This window comes from Saccopteryx leptura, chromosome 3, assembly GCF_036850995.1.
Source record: "Saccopteryx leptura isolate mSacLep1 chromosome 3, mSacLep1_pri_phased_curated, whole genome shotgun sequence".
Classification (NCBI taxonomy): Eukaryota; Metazoa; Chordata; class Mammalia; order Chiroptera; family Emballonuridae; genus Saccopteryx; species Saccopteryx leptura.
In genome coordinates this window covers 367,046,377-367,067,523 of record NC_089505.1, presented here as the reverse complement: position 1 = coordinate 367,067,523, position 21,147 = coordinate 367,046,377, and the positions used below count along the sequence as shown (strand labels likewise).

Sequence of the window (21,147 nt, the reverse complement as noted above, 5' to 3'; positions counted from 1 at the left end):
CTAAAGTCACAACGCTCCAGTGAATGACCGCCAGAGAGAAGGAGCGAGTAACAGCGCCGTCCACGGGGACTCTGACCTTCTGTCCTGCCCCGTCCTGGAGCGCGGGGAGGCGTGGAGGCCGGCTCCTCCCTGGCGGCCCCTCTGCCCCACAGGAGCCTGTCCTGCCCACCTGGTAGGTGACGGGCTGCCTCTGGCACAGGGCTCTCATGTCTATTGGTCCCTAAGTGGGACGGACCAGTCTGGACTGTGTGCTGAGTCCTGACTTCCTGCAGCGAGAGGCAGCCGCATGTGGCTGCCAGGCGTGCGAAGGTCAGAGCCGTGCTGCTGTCACCGGACTTGGCTCTTCCAGGTCCGTGCTAACGCAAGAGACGGCTGATCGGGCAGGTAGCCTTTATTACGGAATATACAAATCGCTGGTTATTCTTTTATTAGGAGACCACAAAATAAGGCTTTTTTCCCCTTTTAACAGAATTTCCAAATTAAAAAGCATACCATTTCATAGAACATTTCACAGAGCACAAAATTTTTACCAAAAATAATCATAAGATGATTTTCAAATTCCCAAGTGAATTTTTTTTTACTGACAAGGCGTGTTGGTGAGCGGAGTGTCTTCAGCAGCCCACAGTAGAGAGGGTCCTGGAAGAGAGGAACATGGAATAGATTTGTACGCATCAAGGAACAAATACTTAACTCGGCGGTGAAAGGTTGGGAACGGCGGGAGTTGGGAAGAGGAAGCAGGCGGGTGGAAGTTTAACAGGAAGAGAAGGTATTTATGTAAAACAGTACAAAAGAGAAGAGCAGACATTTTTTTTATTTATTCATTTTAGAGAGGAGAGGGAGAGAGAGAGAGAGAGAGAGAGAGAGGAGAGACAGAGAGAGAGAAGGGGGGAGGAGCTGGAAGCATCAGCTCCCATATGTGCCTTGACCAGGCAGGCCCAGGGTTTTGAACCGGCGACCTCATCATTTCCAGGTCGAGGCTTTATCCACTGCGCCACCACAGGTCAGGCCGAGAAAAGCAGACATTAAAGACAACGTGTGTGTGCTCAGGAAGGCAGAGGCAGGGTTGGCACAGCATGCTGTCTTGTATGTAAACATAGTAATGATTAGAATAAAAAGTCGTGGCCGTGGGTAATAACTAAAAACCAGCCTGCGGCCTGCCCATGCATGGACCACGTGGGAAGACTCCACACGAAGGCAGTGCCAGCCGCTGCCTCTGGGGGCCGGGGGCCCGTGGGGTGGGGGTGGGGGGGTGGACAGCTCTGCACCGGGTTCTTGTGGAAGCGTGGGCTCTGCACCTGGCAAACGCAGTACCATTAGGTAAAGGACACGTGGGTTTTCCAGCTCGCTGTTTCATACTAAAGCAGCAGTGGTTCCGGAAGGAAACAGCACTTCCACTGGGAACGCATCTCAGAGCGAAGAGTGGCCGCGTCAGCGCGCTCAGAGCTACGGGCACGCTTGCTCGCTCACTCGCCGGCTCGCTCGCGCACGCCGCCCTGGGGGTCCCTGTGACACACTGGGGTCTGCGTGAGCACGTCCACGCAGTGCAGAGCTCCAGCCTCGTGCAGAGGTGAGTCAGGCCCGGGTCGGGCTGGCGGAGGCGGTCATACGAGATCACACACACATGCACACGACGACACTTAATAATCCCGTTACGTTCTCTGCAGATGGAAGACTGACTCTGCCTCGCTACAGTTAGGCCTGCGCCACCCTAACCCGCTTTCCTGCACTGTCTGCCAGACACTGAGGCCCCGGTCCACGGGGCCCAGGCGACAGGCGTGGCCCCTGCCCGGCAACGTCCAGTCCCGCTGGGGCCGGTGGTGCTGGGTGGAAACAGCCAGTCCCAGGGCAGCCTGCGGCGGGGTTCGGAGAGCTGGGCAGGGTCTCACGCAGGGGCGCGAGCACGGCCAGAGGAGGAGACAGTGGGCCAAGGAGAGACTGGGCTTCCTTTCCCTTCAGCGCTGGGCAGACAGGGACGGGTGGCTCTACCTGGAGCCGGGTGGGCAGGGGAAGGCAGAGTGACTTCAGGCCGAGATGGTGCCGGCAGGAGAGCGGCAGGACGGGGCATTCCTGGGCCAGGCTGGAGCACCGTGGGGTGGGGGCCGCAGCCGGGGCACGGTGGCCAGAGGGACAGGGAGACCAAGACCGAACTGGGCTTTCCGCTCAGGCCAAGGAGCTTTGTCCCAAGAGCCATCAAAGCCACGGAAGGACTTCTATACCAAGATGTGAAAAACAATTTCAGCATCCGGTGCCGACTGCTAAGACCTCTGACGTTCGAGTCCACTCGGAACCCACAGCTGTTGGTTGGCTGGGGCGCTCCGCTAGATGGGAGGACGGAGCGCAGACCGCAGCCTTTCTCAAGGAGGAAAGCACCACAGATCAGCAGAAAGTGGAGCTCCTGCATTTTAAATACAATGATGCAAGTCTCCCTTTCCATCGGCAAGACACTGACGGAAACAACAGGAGACAGCATTTGCATAAAAGTAACAAACTTCGGTATTCATATTCGGCACATACACCCTACAAAGTGGCTTAGATGGTGGCGGACTGCCTTTTTATCTACATTTCTTTCTTTAAATCTTCGGTTTTAATTTCTGGGACCCACGGTGACCCGAGCCACTGTCCAGTGCCGAGTCAGGCCGAGGGCGTTAGGCTGTCCGACCTGTAACACTATCAGTTAACATGAGGCATATCTTTGCTTCTGTCCTTCCATCTCTGCTAACTCTTCCTAACACAGCCTGTCAGGACCCCGTGGATCACGCTGACAGTGTCAGCCTTCCGAGCTCACTGCCTTGCCAGACCTTTCCTCCTCCCGACTCTGGGCTGAGACGGGACAGGAAGGTGACAAGGTGAGGGCCCCGTCCTCTAACAAGACACTCGCTGTCTGGCTCCCAGACCAGTAACCGGGACGGACAGAGGTCCGCACAAAGTTCTCCTTGGAGCACAGGCTGAACAGGCACTGTCTCCTGGGGGGGGGGGGCAGGGCCGGCTTAGGAGCCCAGGAGACGTGGCATTCCAAAGTGGTGTCCCTGCCTTTCAGCTTCTCAGCAGGACCCAGGAGCCTTCACTGCGTGCCCTGCCTCCCCATCTCCTGCCCTAATTACCTGCTCCCGTTATCTAACGTGGTGGAAACTTCCCGATGGCCCTGTGTCCTCACAGCTATAAAACGTTCGTGCGAAGTGAGAGAGAAGGGTGGACGCCTCTCTCTGCGCCTGGCGTGCTCCGAGGGACAAGTCACCGTGCCCGTTTTACGGGTGAGGAATCTGCCGCTCAGAGAGGTTAAGCAGCTCGCCCAAGGTGCCGTAGCGGGTAAGTGACGGGGCTGCGACAGAAACTCTTCCAGGGACGCCTTCCCTGTGCGTCCGCCCCCAGCGGGTCCTAACGACCGAGCCGGCACCCCCGCCTGCCGCTCGCCACCCCACGGACCCGTCCCTCTCCCGTGCGCCTGCGTGTCAGAGCCCTGCTCCTGGCGCCCTCCCTGCCCGTCTCCCCAGGAGACGGCGGCGCCTTCGAGGACGAGAGTGTCACCGGCTGTATCATGGCGGATGCTCAGTCAGTGCGTCCCAATGAACACGGGCACTGATTCGACTCAGGGTACCTGAGATAACAGGGTGGGCAAAAATAGGTTCACAGTTGTGAGTATGCAAAAATAGTTGATTCTCGTATCGCTATTGTACTATTTGTGATTTATTTCCATTAAAACCACTAGAAACCCACTGTGCCCACCCCTCTGCAAAGAGTCAGAACCTGAACACAAAGACTCTCCCCGGGAAGGAATCCGGGTGGATGGAGGGGGGGGTGGAGAGGGGGAGGCGGTGGTGGTTAGCAGTCAGCGCGTCTGGCCAATGCTCAGGGATGTGGGGTTCGTTTCAGGGATACCAGGAAACGGAAGTTAGCCCCTGCTCTTAAGGAGCCTTTAATTGAACGGGGAGCTGGAGCCAGCTCAGAAGGACTGAGAAGGGAGCATCAGAGTCGAGACCAAAGCCTCAGGGTTAAGAGGAGGCTGAAATCGTGGCTCTCCCGGCGACAAGGTGAGTCCTTGCCTAAGGCGGCGGTTTCTAGCCTCCCACAGCATCGGGGTGGGCGACTCTTCCACGGACCCGCGGTTGAAAAACTACGACCTCAGTGATTTCACCTCTTGCAGCTTCAGTGTCTCCCCTTGTGAGCGGGGACGACACCTGTTAGAGGTGTGAGGCTTCGATGAAATCATTTACAGAAAGGGAGGGCAGGGGCTCGGTCACATGACAACCTGGGACCAACGGGAGCCACATCCTCTGGACCCTGAAACGAGGACGTGTGACCTGAGCGTGCTGCCCCGGAGAGCGCAGAGGGCTGTGCCTGGTCTGCCTGCCGGGCGGGGACATCATGGGCGAGGGGACGGGATGAGGCGTACCGGCCGGTCAGGGTGCCACCTCCAGGGGACGGGATGAGGCGTACCGGCCGGTCAGGGTGCCACCTCCATGGCTGTTCAGTCACATCAATGTCAGGTCCCCTCCCTACGGACCTGTGTATTCTCACTGCCTTCTCCGTGTCTAGTCTAGAGCTCGTGCTCAGGAAAGGTCAAATGAGGAAAAAAACAAACACCAGGGGGCAGACGTAGGTGAGGTGGGAGGTTGGGGAACGAAGCAGTATGTTCCCAGGGGCAGGGGAAGATCCTGTAGCGCAGGGGTCCCCAAACTACGGCCTGCGGGCCGCATGCGGCCCCCTGAGGCCATTTATCCAGCCTCCGCCGCACTTCGGAAGGGGCACCTCTTTCATAGGTGGTCAGCGAGAGGAGCATAGATCCCATTGAAATACTGGTCAGTTTGTTGATTTAAATTTACTTGTTCTTTATTTTAAGTATTGTATTTGTTCCTGTTTTGTTTTTTTACTTTAAAATATGTGCAGTGTGCATAGGGATTTGTTCATAGTTTTTTTTATAGTCTGGCCCTCCAATGGTCTGAGGGACAGTGAACTGGTCCCCTGTGAAAAAAGTTTGGGGACCCCTGCTGTAGCGAGTCCTCCTGTGGGAACGGGAAGGCGCAGGTCTTGGCAGAGGACGGGGCGCCCGAGGGAAGTGGCTGGAAGCCAAGCAGGACAGATCCCGGCCAGCGGTGTTCTTGGTGGCGCCTGGCCTTCCTGGCTCCCAACCCATCTTGATAGTCCTATGGCTTCCTCTTAGAAAGTTAATACAGACAAGATTGCACAACTCCTGTGAATTAGCTCTGAAGACCACCTGGGTACTGGACCCTCTAGGGACCTTCCATAATTTGATTGAAGAAATTTGCACACTTACTATTCAATATGTCAATTCCTAAAATTAAAAAGAAAATTACCTATTATAAAAACTAGTGAAAAATTTCAATACAACACTGCACACTGAAAAAAAAAACATTAAAATGTCCCATTCCCTTCCTGTGCGAGGAAGGCAAAGACCGAAACAAAAGAAATGAACTTATTTTCGTCTCTGAGACGGAGGGGCACAGTATTCTTCCTGAGGCTGTTGAACTGTTTCAGACAAACTCTGGCTACTGTGAAAAATGAAAAGCTCACGTTTCCCACACGTAAGAAACACAAGCCCTCAACGTGGACAATCCACCTTCACGTTACCGTATCCCTTTCCGGATTGCAAAGCACCCGGTGATAGGATCTCACTCCGTGCTCACAACGGCTACAGGAGACGGGCGTCCTCCTCACTACGCTCAGGCCCAAGGTGAGGCTCGCCCACAGCCGCACAGCCACACAGGAAGGGGCGGAGTTCAAATACAAATACTTTTTTTAAAAAAGACTCCAAGATGTCAGGGCCTCGGTAGCGCTTCTGACGGTTCAGAAAAACAAACAGGCCCTCTGTCTGTCTGAAAAATGAGACCATATGAATGGTGCCTTTCCCTCTCAGACACCTAGATTTAAAAAAAAAAAAATCTTACAAAATAATTATATAACATACGTTGAATAATCCTATAAAAGTTAATTATTTGCTTTGCAAATTTCAGAAAGGATAGAAAAAGCTCTCCCACACACATCATACTTCCACAACCCTAAGATAATTACTGTGAAACATTTCCAGCACACCTTTGTAAACTCCTGCCACAAAAATAGAACATGCACAGTTTAAAAAAGAAAGTGGGACCCTCTGATGACACGAGTTTGGTAAACCGCTCTTGCACTTAATCCGGGGAACTCTTTCATGCTGTTGACAAGGCTGTTAGATTCTTATTGAAGCAAGTAACCACACACTTAAACACCGTGGTGGCCATAGTCCCCCGCACAGACAGAGCCAGCCTGGTCTGACTTGTCTACGCTCAAGCAGTTCCTTGTCCGACTGGAGTTCATCGGCCACACGCACCGGCGCTGCTGACAGGAACCAGCGGGGGACATTCTCCCTGTGACTTTGGCTAAGCAGGAAATCATCATCCTTGTCCACCACCCATCAGAATAATTGGAACAGAAGACGCTCACCTGCATTGGGCTTCCAGGACCACAACCTGTTCCTTGGACATGAGCAGACGCATGGCTGACGCTTCCTAACGAAAGAAAAGAGCTTCTTTTACTCCAGGTGCAGAAACACCCTCGAGAAATAAAGAATCAAACACTTTTATATAAGCTACAGTGTAAAAAAACAAAAAAATAAAAGGAAACTGAAGCCGAATGATTAAAGAATAACTTTGTTACATATTTGTCCATTTTGGGAAGCGCTCTGGATGACCCGCGGAAGACTGAGTTACAAACAACTAGTTATGCGGTTTTACATTTGTTTAAGAGGGTGTCCCTGGCCCCAGTTACACTGGATGGACTACAGCTTTTTTTTTTTTTTTTTTTTTTTTTTAGATGACTGCAACAAATTAGACTTTTTAAAGTGAGAATTTAAGGTGATCATCTTAAAAAAAAAAACCTCTCTGAACTGGAGAATGAAACCGGCTAACTCAGTAACCTCCCTAGCTTTAGTAGTTGTGTTAAGAGAAATTAAGTGAGATTAGAACCTTATTTGGTTTATTTACCTTTGGCAACGAAGACCGTTTAGGGGCTGCACGTCCTCCGCCTGGGCGAGGGCGACCTCACTTAGTCAAGTCAGAGTGTCTCTAACAAGCTCTGTGCTTACTGTTCCCAGCATGGAGCGAGGTGTTTCATTAAGGAACCAAAAGTCTCATAAAAAAATCCAAAGTTGCACTAGTGAAAGAACGCTTGACAAGGTGAACACTGACCGCAGCTTTTTTTTTTTCTTTCAGAAAAAGCAGTAGTTATGTTTTAAAACCAGTTTTTAAACAAGATTCGGGTTTTGCGTTGTTTTTAACGTTGCCACGCAAGCAGTCTGATACCAGTTGGACTCGTTAAACAGCATTTAAGTCTACGGTGAGTATATGATGAATGGTACATTTAGTTTTATACCGCTTTTAAAATAAGTTGCACAGACATTTAGTGTGACCCTTTTAATGACAAGCGTTGGTTAAACGAATCCTTTTCCCTGTTTACCGCTATTTATAAAGGCCTTTTTAAGTAAGGAGAAAAAAAAAAAACCCCATGAAACTGTTAGCTCACACACACAAAATTTCTTTCAAAAGTTTATTTAGTATCAAGCAAGAGGAAACTTTGCTTAACACTACAGAACATTTCAAGACTTGAGTTACAAAAGAATACCACATTATTTGCACTTGTAATTGGCTTCTCTTTTTACGCATGTTGGCAAGAGGAAAAAAAACTAGCATATGGCTGAAAGATAAAATAACTAAGCTCTATGGAAACCTTTAAAATGAAAGGTGAAGCTTATGTTAAAGGATGGATTAACATATTTAGTAAACCTATTTTTTTGTTTAACACTAGTTAATCAAAGTTATTTTTTTTTTCTTCCTTTTGATGACCTAATTTTTTTTCATAGACAGACTGGAAATAACAAAATTTTACATGTCTTTTTTTTTTCTTTCTGCCCAAGTTGATGTTTCCACAAAGTAGTTTTAAGGTTCCATCCATTCAGATGTTAAGCATTTGGATTTATTTAAAAAGGGATTGTTCATAGAAAAAATTACTTTGAAACAGTCTACAGGGCTGGTGGGGATGGGCTATTTCACACCAGACAACAATCAGAAGCGGACGTATGGCTGGTCCCGGTACACGCCCTTCGCCGTCCGCGACGACGGTGCCTTGTGTCTGGAGTTGGTCCACTCCTCTTGCCCTGAAAAAAAAATAAGACGAATCACAGTTAGATCATGGCCGGGGGTCCTGCCACCATCATTTCTCGGAATCTAAGTCAGCCCTGAACTTACCGTACCGGTCAGATTGGAGATACACACCATGACGTAGTGGACACATGGACACAGACACACACACACACACACACACACACACACGAGAATTCACTTCTAAAAAAATTACAAACACAATGGAGCGCGATCATCTGGTTCCCGAAACCTATTGGCGCTGGAAGAAAAATGATTTTGCATCTTCGACAGCATCTACTTTCACGGGAACTCCCTTTTGGCCAATTCGTTGCACAAGAGCTCACAGACTCAAGTAGCAAACGGAACTGCCTTTGGCTAAACATTAAGCCATTTACAAAGGGGAAGAGGGTCACTTCGGTTTCTTACCAAGAAAACACAGGTGAAACTTTGTGAAGGCAGGAGACGGGGAAGAGGCCCCGTGGGAGCGTGGGAGGGGCAGAGAGGCGGGGCATTGTTAGTCGTGGGCCCCCCCACAGGGGGACAGGGCTGTCCTGGGGACACGGTCCACCTCAGAAACACTTCATAAACATGAACGTGTCTTACTGACTATATGCCACATCTCACTCGTCATGCTGAATCATAGCCAAGGGCGTTGTCACCTCTCTGCCCTGAAATTAAACTCCCTTGCCACTCAGGATGTCCAGGTGCCCCAAAGCCTTCGACAACTAGCAGTTAACCCCTGCCGCAAGCAACGCAGAGCCGTCTGCAAGTCGTGTGTGCAGAGACAGCAACTGAATGAAGCTGCCAAGGAAAACGCTTAAAATGACTTCTTCTGATGCAAACCTGCCATCAATGTCACTCTTCATCCCCTCAAGCAGACTGGCATCAGTGCGAGTGCATGGAGCTCCAGAGTGCCTCTCTGCAGTGCTTGCTTTGCATAATAACAAGAACAAAAAAGTCCAAGGTGCAGCCAGTACAGCTTGGGGCAGGCAACAGAATAAAATGCACTTCAAAAGAAACACCTGGAAAAGGTCCTCCGGTGCCTTCAGAGAAATGTCAGAACATCCACTAACTGGAACCGACCACGTACACGGAGCCTGACCACGTGCGCGCAGCCCGCGGACTCATCCGCGCTCCGCCGCTGATGGAAGCTCCCGGTTCTCTGACCTCCTCGCCCCACAGCAAAGGAGCCTCTTCCCATCCTTAGGTTGCTGCCGCCACTTCTTTCAATTAAACCTGTCACCCTTCTGCACGTGGAAGATTTGGACATGGGTTCCCCCCAAACTGGGTGGGGGCTGGGCTGTCTCCCCATGAGCTGAGGACCATGTTCTGCGTTCTTCTTCGCCCAGGCTCAGGGCGGGTGTGACCTCTCACAGAACGAACTCCAGCTGTAATGTTTTCAGAGGATCTGAGATCCGGGGTGAATTAGAATGTAAGGATGTGGGAGGGAGGATCCCTTTAGAGTGGCGGTGACATCTCCATTGTTCCCCTTTCCTTTGCTGTCCAGAGGCAGAAGCACTTCAGACAGACCCCCGCCACCAGGGACAGCAGGCGGGCACACTAGTCTGGAAACAGTCTGGGCAGGCGGCAACCAACCCAAGCGGAAAAGCTCAGTGCAGAATCCGAACTCTTGCAATTTTCTGCAAGCCTTTCCATTTCAAATCTTAAAGGAGGTCCTGAAAACAGCCGGACAGGCGCCGACGGACAGAGAAGCCAGTGCGCCCCAGTCTAACCCTCTCTGCGAGTCTCTCTCAGTTAAGACCCTGATGGTGGTCCCACGAGCGCCCCCCACCCTCACTTATGGCTCCCGCGGGCCCCTCACTCACCGTAGGAATCATACGTCTCCTCGCTGAGTCCGTGCCCATAATCGTAGTAGTCAGCACCACTGCAGGGAACGGAACAGAACACGGGGAAGGGAAGAGGTGAGAACACAGGGCTGTGAGTCTAAATCACATCCCGTCAGGCATTCGAAAACTTAGAATAACAACGGATGAGATTCCTGCCGGGCCACAGAGCTCTGACACAGAGGCCGTGGACTGGAGGGCTATCGAAGGTCCCTTCCCTCCACTTTATTACCTAATAAACATGCTGACACCTGGACCCCAGCCACCGGCCAGTCAGCACGGAGGGAGGGCCTGCTGTGCCCAGAGACATGATGGCGGTACCACCGGTCCCGGGAGGGCAGAGAGGAGAGACGGGCGTGCGGCGCACAATTCCAGGGCCCGGCACCGAGGAAGCCGCCTGGGCTCCTCTCCCACCCAGCGCACCCTCACGGACGGAGGCCTTCACTTCCTCTTCCAGCCGCATCTGCCAGAAACTCGGTGCTGCACGCGCTACGAGGACATCACTCTACCACACGGTGACACATACGGAGATGAAACACTCCGTTTCCCAGCACCAGCTCGTGGCCACCAGGAAGGGTGACCCTGGCCTCAGCATCTGCGGCGACAGAGCGGGCGGGAGGCTCCCCGCGAGCGGGCGGGGTGGGGGGCAGGCAGGCGCAGTCTGCAAGCAGAGGCCGGAGCCCTGCAGGGTGCAGGCACGCCTGTGTGCTCGAACCATCACCCCTGAGATGCAGGACGGGGCGTCGACACAGGCTACACATGCACAGCTGTCTGCATCAGGCACACTTGCTGGAAAGGGATAATCTGTGGAAAACTTAGGGTACAGAACTAGAGTGGGTATGATTGCTTCAGGGTTCTCTCCTGAGTGTCCGAGGGTCTGCTCCTGTAGGAAAATGGCCAAGAGATTAGACTGCAGCCTTGAGTGAGACAAGTCTTAGGTGTGGACTTTGTAACCCAAGTCCTGCGGGGGCAGAATGCTGCCCAGCAAGCACTGCTGTGATTGTTTATAGGAAGCAGCTGATCCCTATGGCCATTTTCCTACATGCCCGGGGGCATCGGTGGGTCATCTTTCTCTGAACCTGAATCCATTGTAGACTAATCTGACCCAGGCTCTGCTAATCCGCTTGATGAGCAAAGAGACCAATAAACACGATGAGGCTGCAGAGATCTGGGCTCTCAGTCCTGGAGGCCGGGAGTCCCCTGTGCCCATCTTTTCTCTATGATGTGTCGTATGTGTGTTTTTCTTAAGTCCTGCAGCGCCTTCCTCTCGTGCACACCCCGGCTGAGCTGGTCACAGCAACTCCCACTCACCCTCACGGGCGGTCCCTTCTCCACCCGCCTGTTATCTTTCATCGTCATGGAAATAAGCCCTCTCATGATCCCAACTTCATGCGACCAAATGAAAAGTTCTGATGAAAGAGAGAGTGGTCAGCCCAGCCGCCCAGCCCTCAGGGAGCCGCAGCGTGAACAGCGAGGTCCACACTGTGAGTGCGGCTGTATGTCAGCGGCTGGGCCCCCACCCCAACCAGGCCTCATAACCGCCTGACGTAAAAGACCATCACACCCATGTCACAGGCAAGGGCACTGCAGTCAGGAAGGCCAGGGCTCCTGCCATAACCACACAGCCTGTCCCTGGCCGGGCAGCGCAGATGGTTAGAGAGCATCGTCCCGACACGCCAGGGTTGAGGGTTCGATCCCCAGTCAGGGCACAGAAAAGTATCCACCAATGAACGTATAAATCAGTGGAACAACAAATTGATGTTTCTCGCTGTCTACCCCCACTTCCTCTCTCTAAAACCAACAAATTAAAAAAAATTAAAAATAAAACCTCACAGACCATGGCATAAGGTGACACCTTTGTGGATTCCACCCTGCCTGCTTCTCGCTCGCATTCCCCGCTGGCCAGTGACTCCGCACCAGTCACCGAGGGCGGTAAGCACGGAAGGGCAGTGTCCGTGAGGGGGCGGCAGGCCCGTGGCCTCCGGCGTGTGGGGCTGGTCTCCCCACCTGCTCAGGGAACCACCCTGAGCTCGCAGGGTGCGCAGAGGCCCAGGACGGCAGAGTTTTGTACGAAAGAATCATCAGTGGGTCCCCAGTCTTCACACGACATCGGCAGGTTCTCGCTTCAGGGGACCGGGGGGAGGGGCGGTGGCGGACTGCGGGCGGGGGCTGAAATGCAGACACTGCAGCCCACGTTCCTTGTCTCTCACCCGCTCCCGGCCCCAGACAGACCCACACTCGACGTGAAGTGAGTCCCTGGGTCCCCAAGAGGGGCGCCTCCTGCAGCTGCTGCGGCACGTGGGCTTCTCGGAGAGCGTGGTGCTTGAGCGGTGTTCTGAAAGACGGCGAGGGGGCGTGGGGCTGGCGGTGAAGGCAAGGCGCAGACAGAGCGGACGGCACAGCCTGGGGGACCCTCCAGGCAGAGGGGATAAGACGTGCAAGACAGAGGCAGCAGACCGGCTGAACCACCTGCGAGTCACGATCCCCTCCATCAGAGTTGATGAGGACTGATCACACCAGTGTCAAGTGATGCCGCTGCCAAGCCACAGGGCAGGCTTCGTCCCAACTGAACCACGTCCTCGCACGCCCGTGGCTGCAGGGTGGCACGCTTCTGCCATGGGCTCTGTGGCCCGGAGATCAGACAGGGGCTCCCTACCAGGCACTTGCCAGCTTGGCCGGCAGCTCTCCGTGCTGGCCAGGGGCGGAGCTGCCACCCCCACGGCTGGCCTATCACACCAGCGGGCGACGTGCCAGGTCTCCAGGGGCCACAGGTAGCTACAGCTTTTCTAATCAAGGTCTCCAGTGGGAGAGCTGGCCTCCCTGGGGAACTCGCAGACAGGAAGGGAGTGACAGAGGCACGGCACCGTGACAGACCAGCCCCTCCCGAACGTGCACGATCTCACTCCATCTGCACGAAATCTCTGCTTTTACTGAAGGGGCTGCTGAGGCTCAGAGAGGGTGAGCCACCTGGCCAGGGCCACACAGCATCTGGACTCAGAGCTCAGGGAGTGACCACGGCCATGTGCCAAAGGCAGAGTGTGCCCAAGCAGGCCACCTTCACCCCGCGGTTCCTGCTTTACCCCGACCTGTTCTGTGCTCGCTGTTCCCGAATGTCCCGTTGCTGCCCTGGGCTCACGTGACCCCTCCTTGTGCTCCGAAACAGAAGTCCAGCCGCGCACGAAACTCACCCCGTGCCCGGGAAGAATGACCACGGCTGGAGTGTCTCACCTCAGCCCCCGCCCGCCCTCTCTGCAGCCCCTACTGTCTCTCAAACACAACACACGTTTATGGGGCGGAGGAGAGGGGAGGGGCCATCTGAAAAAAGACCAGAGAAATTTTCATATTCCAGCAAAAATAAGTAACAACAAAATAAACAATATGGCTATCCCACCGTCGACTCTGTAGCTTTAAATCTGAGAACGACTATCAGAGTAGAATATTTTTCTCCTCTTGGGGATGGAAACTTAGAGACAAACCTCTTCATTAAACCGTGTCCAAGGTTGGTCAAGACATCTGGGTCTAACCTTGGGCCTCCCGGCGCTGGGCGACCTGAGTGTACTGCTCACGGGGTCCGAGGGTCTCAGCCGTCAGGGGCCCGGGCCGCGTGCCGCGCGGACCCCCAGGCAGCCGCATCCTCCACGGCTCCTGCCCAGCCTCTTCTCGTTTTGTTGTAAATAAACTGGCTAATTCTCTTCAGAAGCTCAGCACTAAATGAAGTGAACCTGAGGCTTCTTTTCCAAGGTCAGGAGTTACATCCTGATGGCCCCTGGCATTCTTGAGAATTTCTATCTTTGTTGCCCAGATGATGGGAGAGTAACCTCAGCATAGAAGTCAAAACCACTTCCTTCCCAGAGACGAGACGGGCCCCCGCTGTTGAACGTGGAACCCTAAACGACGGCTTCTGGGGCTCAGCACCAGCAGAGAGCCGGACAACGGCTTCCCTGACCAAGCAGAGCCCCCGAACGGGGGACGTGTCCTCCAGGTGCTCTGACACCGTGCAGCACAGGAACAGCCGAGGTGAAGCATGCTCTCCAGTGACCGAGAGGATGACAGGGGCGTCATTCCGCCTGGCAGGGCTTTGGTGATAGGGCAATCTTAGTTCTGACAAGTGAAAACTTGAAACTGACATTTTCTATCATTTCACCCCATTTCTGATTATTTGTTGCAGGACTGTCATCAGCCGAGGAGCAGGGCGCAGCTGAGCCCCGTCCTCACACCTGTCAGTCACACCGGGATTGCTTTCACCGCGTTCCATCTCGGAACCTCAACGGTGCAGTCACCAGCAGACGTGTCCTGCTTCCCAAGGCTACCCTGCACCCCGGCGGCGTAAGGAAGGGGAAACACTACCCATCTCCTCCTCTATGGACGCGCATCAGGCCGATCACCTCTACTCCATCCAACGGGCTCAAGGGCAGCCGCTCCCTCCGTCCCTCTCCAGTGCCCTCCCCCCACAGCTCATGTCAGGGGTGGAAGGGAGTCTAAACGTTCCGCACAGCTCCTGGCTTCCTTCCCCAGAGGCTCCTGACTCCATCAGAGTCAGGACACACGCCCAGGGCAGAGGGAACTCAAGGAAGGAGCAAATGCTATCCCTGGGGCCGGTCCGTGTGTCCCTGGGCCGTCTGCCCACGGTCAGCAGGGCTTCAACACCGGGACAAAAACTCCGAGTCCCCAGGGCACCCCATCTCTGCGAACGGGATGAAGAAGGAACTGACATGTATCCTGCTGTCCCTTATCCCTCCCGACTTCTTCAAGCCTCTGCACGGATTTCTACTTTCAAGTCAAGGGAACTACTCTCGTGAGTCCCCGCTGGCAGGGTCACTACCTAAGGATGAACAGGGACGGAGCTGAGCGCCAGGTGTGTGTGAGGCCACAACAGCGGGTGTTTTCCCAGCACCTGGCTGGAGCTGACCCTCTCAACAGGAAAGCTACCCCAGTCTGCGGACGAACAGCACAGTTCTCTCGGCTCTTGCTACAATTCACATCCGTCTGGCAACTTGGCTAACTCGGGCTTTTCTTCAACTTCCCGTTGTTTTTCCTTCTCCTTTATGAAAATCCCCTCTCCTCCCTTTCAGCTCTCTGCTCTTCCGTTCTGGTGACCCCAGCGAGGCTACGCTCTGTCCTGGGCTCCGCCTTCCCCGTCTCTGGGTCCTTCTGCCGCAGGGACAGCTCTTCGTCCGGCGGTGCTGTCCGGCAGCCCGCCTGGCCGCAGACTGAATTCATTCCCGGCTCCTGCACCGCCCCGGCCTGCGTGGAGCAGATGTCTGGGGTCACTTCTTTTACCGTCACCCGCCATTCTTTGAGCTCTGTCCTCTCAAGTGGTGAGGTTTTCTGTCTCTCGAGTCTGTTGTTTAAATTCTGGGTAAACTTTGGCTGTGCTGATTTTCACATTTGAGATTTTCCGTTTAGGACAACGGTGTCTGGGGTCGACTCCGCTGGGTCAAACAGCTTTCTCCCGCTGTCCTGGAGAAGGGACGGCTACAGACTATCCTGGGTTCCCCCGTGGGCGGCCCTGAGGTCCGGCTTTGCATTGTTACAGCTTTAACCTAGGAATAAACACAGAGTGACCCCCGAGGCAGCTGAGAAAGCTGACCCCGCCCCCTGCGCGCTCCCTGTCCAGCCGCTGCGTGGGAGGACTCTTCCCTCCGCCCCTCAGCGCTGCAGGACCCCGCCCCCTGTCCACAGCCGCTGCGTGGGAGGACTCTTCCCTCCGCCCCTCAGCGCTGCAGGACCCCGCCCCCTGCGCTCCCTGTCCACAGCCGCTGCGTGGGACCACTCTTCCCTCCGCCCCTCAGCGCTGCAGGACCCCGCCCCCTGCGCGCTCCCTGTCCAGCCGCTGCGTGGGATGACTTCCCTCCGCCCCTCAGCGCTGCAGGACCCCGCCCCCTGCGCTCCCTGCCCACAGCCGCTGCGTGGGACCACTCTTCCCTCCGCCCCTCAGCGCTGCAGGACCCCGCCCCCTGCGCGCTCCCAGTCCACAGCCGCTGCGTGGGACGACTCTTCCCTCCACCCCTCAGCACTGCAGGACCCCGCCCCCTGCGCGCTCCCTGTCCACAGCCGCTGCGTGGGACCACTCTTCCCTCCGCCCCTCAGCACTGCAGGACCCCGCCCCCTGCGCGCTCCCCGTCCACAGCCGCTGCGTGGGACCACTCTTCCCTCCGCCCCTCAGCACTGCAGGACCCCGCCCCCTGCGCGCTCCCTGTCCACAGCCGCTGCGTGGGACCACTCTTCCCTCCGCCCCTCAGCACTGCAGGACCCCGCCCCCTGCGCGCTCCCTGTCCACAGCCGCTGCGTGGGACCACTCTTCCCTCCGCCCCTCAGCGCTGCAGGACCCCGCCCCCTGCGCGCTCCCCGTCCACAGCCGCTGCGTGGGACCACTCTTCCCTCCGCCCCTCAGCACTGCAGGACCCCGCCCCCTGCGCGCTCCCTGTCCACAGCCGCTGCGTGGGAGGACTTCCCTCCACCCCTCAACGCTGCAGGACCCCCTCCTGAACGGGGCTGCGTTCCCCACTGTGCTTCCACAGGCCTGGTTTCACGGCTTCCTCGGCCTCAGGACTCTCTGTGGTGACCTTTCCCTGTCGCTTCCTGGGGTTCTGAGGAGGGGATGGAGGAGTCGGTCCGTGTTTCTGGTCCAGCCTCTTGGTTTATCCCATCTCGTTTTAAGTCCTTTTCAGTTTGCCAAGCGTTCAGATGATCTATCTCTTCACCCTCAAGTCCCGCCTGAGCACGACACACTGCTCCGTTCTCCAGGGAGGGCCGTGAGGTCGGAGGATGGGAACTGAGTCTAGTTCATGCTCATCTGCACTGTGTGTGTTCCCAGCGTCCAGAGCATTCCTACACAGTGACCGGAGAAAAACTCCCACGGACCCCAGGTCCGGCTGCCTGGTCCTCGTCTCAATGAGCAGCCGGAAGGGATTGTTAGCTTGGTTGCAATGGCTGTGACGACTCTTTCGGGTGCGAGGAGTAGCCAATCTCTTCAGAAGTTAAATTAGTCATTTTTGGGCTGTCTGATCTTAATATAAAAGGCTGACATTTTTTTTCCTGATAATTTTGGCCCATTCATTCCTTCAAGAAAAATCTTATCTGTAATCACGATGATAAAAATGAGTGTGTTAGCAAGCATTTAATAAATGCATACTACGTGGCAGGAAAAACGGAAGGCCCGAGCACCCACAACACAGAATACAGCTCCAGACTGGCTATCTGCCCAAGGGCCTTTAATCCTCCTACGACCGTTAAAGTCGTTCCGTAGCTGAAGCGGCATGAACGCACGGCGCTGTGTGGACGATGGTGCTGGGACGACCCAGCCTACCCATCACCGCCTCCCCGCCGATCTGAAATGAAACCCGCCCCCAGGGAACCGGCTGGAACACGTCCAGTCTGCCTGCAGTCCGTCTTTCTCGTCCAGCGGCCCTTTCATAACATCTAATAACGTCTCCCCAGGAAGACACACAGTAATGAGGTCTGGAATCGGGCTGACAGGCTGGAGGATGGCTAAAGGGTTACAGCCCCCGTCCGGCCATCTGACTGCGCCCAGCTGCCCTCTGGCTACAAGGAGCTCCTGTCATCTCAGCCGGGAAAGAGACGCGGCCGCCTTGCCCATTCCCGTCCTCTGCGCTTTGCTACGTGTTCCGACTACCCCACTGGCTCTGGCTGTTCGTGATCTTCCGACCTGAGAGGTCCACAGGTGACCAGGGCAGACCTGTGGTGTGAGGCGAGGACTCAGCCTCTCCGCATGGGCTCACTGGCCCAGAGTGCCCGCCGGGCGACCGGCACACGATGAGGGTGTCTCCACCCTCGGGGAGCCCACCGTGCGAACGGCCACCGGTCTGATGGAATGTGGCGTGAGGTTTCAGCTGCTTTCGGGACCGTGTCCCTGGATGTCTCTCTCCCCCTCTGCCCGAGCACTGGCACACGCTGCCTCTTCCCAGCGGCTCCGGGCAGCGGTTTTCAGTGTGGCCCCGGGCCTCCCACAAGTCCCTGAGACCCCAGAGGGCCTCCGACACATCCAACTCGTTTCACAGTAACGATAAGACATCCTTCATCTTTCTCACCGCGCTGACATTTGCACTGAACGCAGTGGGTCAAGCGTTAGGACTCCACCAATACCAAGGCGTGGCACCAAACTGTACTAGTATTTTGTTAAGGTAGTTCCAGACATTAAAGAGATTTGCCAAAATACAAAACCATGCCACAAGTCTTACTAGTTATTTTTATGAAAATAGTGCATTTCCATAAAAATAGTTTGTATGCTAACATGCATTGAGTTGCCTTATGTGACATATTACATGATTAGTAAGTATGTTTAAACATTTCTGTTTTAAGTTTGACCACAAGGAACAGTAACAGAGAGCAACCAGATGCACTAAAGCACCGTGTGGCCCTCACTGATATTTATGGTGCTAAAAGGGGACGGGGAGACCACGGACTTTAACCAAGGACTAAGGGTGCCTGACTGCGGCAGGGTGGGGAGGGCACAGTGCTGTCCACACCTGCCTGAAGAACCATCCTTTTATCTGGGAAACTGTCCCCCTGGCCCTGCAGGAGGGACGCTCTCACAGAGACAGCCCGGGGATAGAGCCCGACGTCACCACCGCTGAGCCTCAGATCTCAGCACCATGATTAAATACCTGTCTTCTGGGTCAGACAGGAAGAAAAAAGAAGTCAGGGAGAAGAGACACTTCTGGTGAACACGGCAAACGTGCAGGTGCCCCGCACCCTCCAGGGACCGCCCAGCACAGGGACAGCTCCAGTCCCCTCCGCGGTGTGCCCTTTCCCAGTGCCAGGAACGCAAGAGGACAGACGTACACTTAGGTCTGAAACAAGTAATTCTCTTGAGGAATGAAAACTTAAGCGCATTTGCCAGTCACTGGAATGTTTAGATTTTCCGCTTAAAGGGCCGGATAAAAATGTCCGGTTCAGTCAGAGTCTCCCTCTCTGAGAGGAAGGTTCGGTCACGCTCCGCCCCCAGGAACCCAAGGTCCGGCTTCCGGTCCGCAGAGTGCTCAGAGGTGACCCTGGAGACCCGACCGCTGAGATCCCACAGTGCAGGAGAGCGCCACCACCCGGCGGGTGGACACAGGCAAGTCTCAAAAATAATTTCACCAGATACTTAAGATTTAGTAAAAAAAAATAAGTGGGAAGTGGAGCTTAAAATAATTTGAGGAATCATCCTGCTCCCTATTCAAATCAGAGTTAACAAAAACCTCAGTTTACACTGGAATCCTGTTTTAAGAAATGGGTCACTGTCAAGTATGTACATAATGAAAAGATTTTGTAAATGGTAGTTGAAAGTTTGTATCTAGCTTTTTTTTTTTTTTTTTTTTTTGCAAAGACAAAATAGGATTTTAAAATGATAGGTGAGAAAGCAAATCTTTTTCTACTTGACCAGTAAATTAGTAATTAAAAAGCAATGAAACTTTTTATATTGGGAATATTTAAGCTATTGTACTTTGTAAAACATAACCTATTAAAATCTGGATTTTACTGTGACATTAATAATAGTTTAAATTAGTTTTATAGATTTTTAGAGAGCGGGAGGAAGGGAGAGAGAGGAGAAGAGACAGAAACATCAGGTCTGTTCCTGTATGTGCCCCCACCGGGGATCGAACCTGCAAGCTTTGGACAATGCTTTCATCAACCGAGCTATCCGGCCAGAGCCAATGATAGTTTATATTTCTATAAATTCTACAAGAGAAGTCCATTCCCCTGACTCAGTAGGTCCTGTCACAGTTCTAGCCGCCCACTTCTGTCCCCTTCACGTGCACACGGAGGAGGCACACACGCTGTGAGTGTGCAGGCACCTGGAGGCGAAGGCGGCCCCACCGCTCTGCGCAGTGCAGGGGGCACGCTGGACCCTGCCTGGCCAGGCTCTGCGCACACACACCCGCCGCAGCCCAGCCCATCACGCATTCCTTCCTTTATTCACGCATTCCCTCATGCGCTCAGTTTACTTGAAACTATACACTTAAGAAACAAAACACGTCCCCACCTTCGTGCAGCGAGCTATTTAGACGCAAACACACGGCAGGAAGACGGGCGAGACTGGGAAGGGCAGCTCACGGGGCTGCAGGGAGGGGAATCAAGTTTTCTGACAGCCCGGGGCAGAGGACCCTCCCTGTGAGGCCGTCGCAGGCACCCAGACCCGAGCTGTGCAGATACTACCCACGGGAACAGTGCTCTGTGCAGGAGGGCTGTCACACGTGGAAGTCCTCCCGTGGGCGCATTCCTGCCACTTGTGGGTCAGAGGGACCGGCTGGGGGAGGGCTATGGTGGGAGAGGGCAGAGGTGGGTCACGCAGGGTCCGAAAGGCTCTGTCACTAGGCATTCCCGCGGCCCGTGACTGCAATGGGGCAGCGTGAGGCAGAAAGTGCTCCCAGGACAGGGAGTCGCCAGCCGAGTGCTCGGCCCTATGAGGTGCGAGGGGTCTCTCAGGCGCGGTGGAGGAGCCATCTAGGGTCAGGAGGAGGGCCGACCTACAGACAGACCTCTGGGGTCCTCATCCTAGAACCGGCCTTCGCGTGAGTTTGCCCAGAGAGTCAGGGCAAACGGAGAGCTCAGAGTCCAGGCATCTGGCTCACGTGGTTGCAGACCCCGTTCTTCCACTGATGAGCAGTGTAACCTCGGGCAGGTAGCTTCATCTTTCAGAGTTTCAGCTTCTAGACATGTCTGAGGAGGTGCCCAGGAGAAACACCACACGGCTGTGGTCACTGCTCAGTCAGTGACACCTGCTGTGTCTCCGTGACGGGGCCACAGGGGACGGGGACCGATGGCATTAGTGCACACACACCAACCGCCTTTCACCAGCCTTCCACCGAGTCAGGTACAACATAAACGGGGACTGTTATTAACCGTATTGTTGCCATTTAAGTTTGCAAAGCCTCATTTCTGATGCAACAATTACACTGTCAAATAAAAAGGTTTAAAGACTAATAGGTGAGTGTGTGTGTGAGGGGGAGCGGGGATCAGACACCCAGGTGGCCGCTCCGAGCTGCTCCCCCAGCTCCCTGCCGTGGAAATCTTCCTAATGTGGCTTCAGGCGCAGTGCAGGAATACACCAGTTCTTTGCTGCATCAAAGGGAAGAGACCAACTTTGAGAGGGCAGGGGCGGGCGCGTCCCCTGGCCCTCGGGCTAGTCTTAATCTTGTGAAAGAAATAATTCTCTCTGCACCTTCAAA

The 21,147-nt window shown here is 54.5% G+C and overlaps 1 protein-coding gene across 4 annotated transcripts in view; it reads right to left on the bottom strand.

Annotated features, from left to right (window-relative positions):
- Positions 1 to 434: 434 nt before the first annotated feature.
- Positions 435 to 21,147, bottom strand: part of KHDRBS3 (KH RNA binding domain containing, signal transduction associated 3) — a 162,024-nt gene continuing 141,311 nt past the window's right edge. For 3 of the 4 annotated variants that reach the window (XM_066379565.1, XM_066379567.1, XM_066379566.1), the window contains exons 8-9: positions 9,956 to 10,014; positions 7,479 to 8,143 (exon numbers count right to left, since the gene is read on the bottom strand). In XM_066379565.1, the coding sequence (XP_066235662.1) occupies positions 8,052 to 8,143; positions 9,956 to 10,014 (151 nt within the window). In that variant the 3' untranslated portion in view covers positions 7,479 to 8,051. Of the gene's footprint in view, positions 637 to 6,435; positions 6,501 to 7,478; positions 8,144 to 9,955; positions 10,015 to 21,147 lie in introns of those variants that run through there. The other variant, XR_010750516.1, reaches the window with a different exon arrangement.